Source organism: Propithecus coquereli, unplaced genomic scaffold (genome assembly GCF_000956105.1).
Source record: "Propithecus coquereli isolate 6110/MARCELLA unplaced genomic scaffold, Pcoq_1.0 Scaffold4, whole genome shotgun sequence".
NCBI classification, from domain to species: domain Eukaryota; kingdom Metazoa; phylum Chordata; class Mammalia; order Primates; family Indriidae; genus Propithecus; species Propithecus coquereli.
In genome coordinates this window covers 495,678-497,258 of record NW_012149729.1, presented here as the reverse complement: position 1 = coordinate 497,258, position 1,581 = coordinate 495,678, and the positions used below count along the sequence as shown (strand labels likewise).

Sequence of the window (1,581 nt, the reverse complement as noted above, 5' to 3'; positions counted from 1 at the left end):
GTGGAGGTGGAAGTAGAGCTTTTCCACCACGAAACTGCAGCTGCCATACATAAGGAAGGACCAGAGCGATGTGTGGCCACTGGTTGCTCCGTCCCCTTGCCCCAGCACGTTAAAGAAGAAGGTGAAGAAGATCTCATCCAGAAAGCCGTGCATCCCGAAGAAAAGAAAGCGGAGCAGGTCCGGCAGCCCCTGGCTGGGGGCTCCCCCGGCGCCCCTGGCGCCCCGGGGTCGTCGCCGCCGGGCACTGGCCGCCGCAGCGGCCCGGGCCCCCGGAGGGGTGGGGAGCGCGCCCCTCCGCTGTTGCTGCCGCTGCCGCGGGTACCGCAAGCGCAGGAAGCGCTTCAGGAACACTTGGCAGTGGTAGAGCGCCAGCACGTACTGCAGCGCCAGGTCCAGCGCCCCCGGCGCCGCGGCGCCCCCCGCTCCGCCGCCCAGGCTGCGCAGCAGCGCCGGGCCTGTCAGGGTCTGCAGCCCCACGTGAGCCGAGGGGTAGAGGAGGAAATTGAAGACGAAGGCGCTGGGACAGCGCCGCTGCTGCAGGTAGACCTTCTCCAGGGCGAAGTGGGTGAGCGCGTGCAGGAGGCAGCGGTAGGGCGAGGAGAAGCCCAGCATCCGGAGGTCGGGGCTGCGAGCGAAGCGCCGAACCGAAGACAGGAGCACGTCCAGGGTGACCCCGTGCATCCCGTAGAAGTAGAGGCGCATCCAGGCGGGCAGCGTGGCAGCCTCGGCCGGCGCTTCAGCGGTGGACAGCGACTCGGGGCAGCCCGCGGCCGCCTCGCTTCCTGGCCCTCCCGGGGCCCTCGGACTCCGTGCCGCGCCGCCTCTCCGTGCCGGCCCCTCGCTGTCCATGTCGCTACCTGCCATGGGTTCGGAGGCTGCCCAGCGCCTGAGCCCGCGCCACCGCCACCGTGTTCTCGGAGCCGCAGGGCCGAGCGGCCGAGCCCCGCGCCGCCTCCCGGCCGCTGCCGGCCCCCGGGGGGCGCGCAGGGAGCTCCGTCCCGGCCGCGATCCCGCGGCAACGGGAGCTGGTGCGCTCCGGGGACGCGCGGGCCGCCCGGTTCCTGGAGTCCCCCCGCCGTGGCCCCGCCGCGCCCTGCCCTCCCGGTCGAGGTGTGGCCGGCCAGCGCCGCGCTCACCCTGCACGGCCTAACCGGCGCAGAGGCCAGGCGAGGGGAGGAGGCGCCGGGACTGCGAGGAGCAACGCAGAGGCTGGTACAAGCCTCATCCCCTTGGCGGCTCAGCCCGCGCCTCTGCCGCAGGCTCTGGAAGCGCAAAGCGAGCAGCGGCCGCGCTTCCCCTTGCCCTCCCCATACCCCTCTCCGCCTGTCTCGACCTCTCCCGCCCGGCCCGCCCCCGTCCCCTCCCCAGCCCTCCGCACTTAGTCCCGCCGGGGTCTGCTCGGAACGCCCGGCCCTGCTTCAGCCTCCCTCTTCGGCGCGCTCAGCACCCGGGGCTCCGGCCGTGTGGGGGACGCGGGCAGGGCGGAGGCACCGGGTGGAGAAACACCTAACAGGTGTGACTGCCAGCTGATGGGCATTCCCTGTGTCGCGGAAGCTGGGGCCAGGGCCTGGCTGGCGGGGA

At 72.9% G+C, this 1,581-nt stretch overlaps 1 protein-coding gene across 1 annotated transcript; it reads right to left on the bottom strand.

The window, feature by feature from the left end:
* Nucleotides 1–3: 3 nt before the first annotated feature.
* LOC105817096 (transmembrane protein 229A-like) lies at nt 4–864 on the bottom strand (the record flags this gene model as incomplete). The annotated part of the gene is made up of 1 exon (XM_012652720.1): nt 4–864. A coding segment is annotated over exon 1 (861 nt), but the record flags the coding sequence as incomplete, so codon positions are not given.
* Nucleotides 865–1,581: the final 717 nt, after the last annotated feature.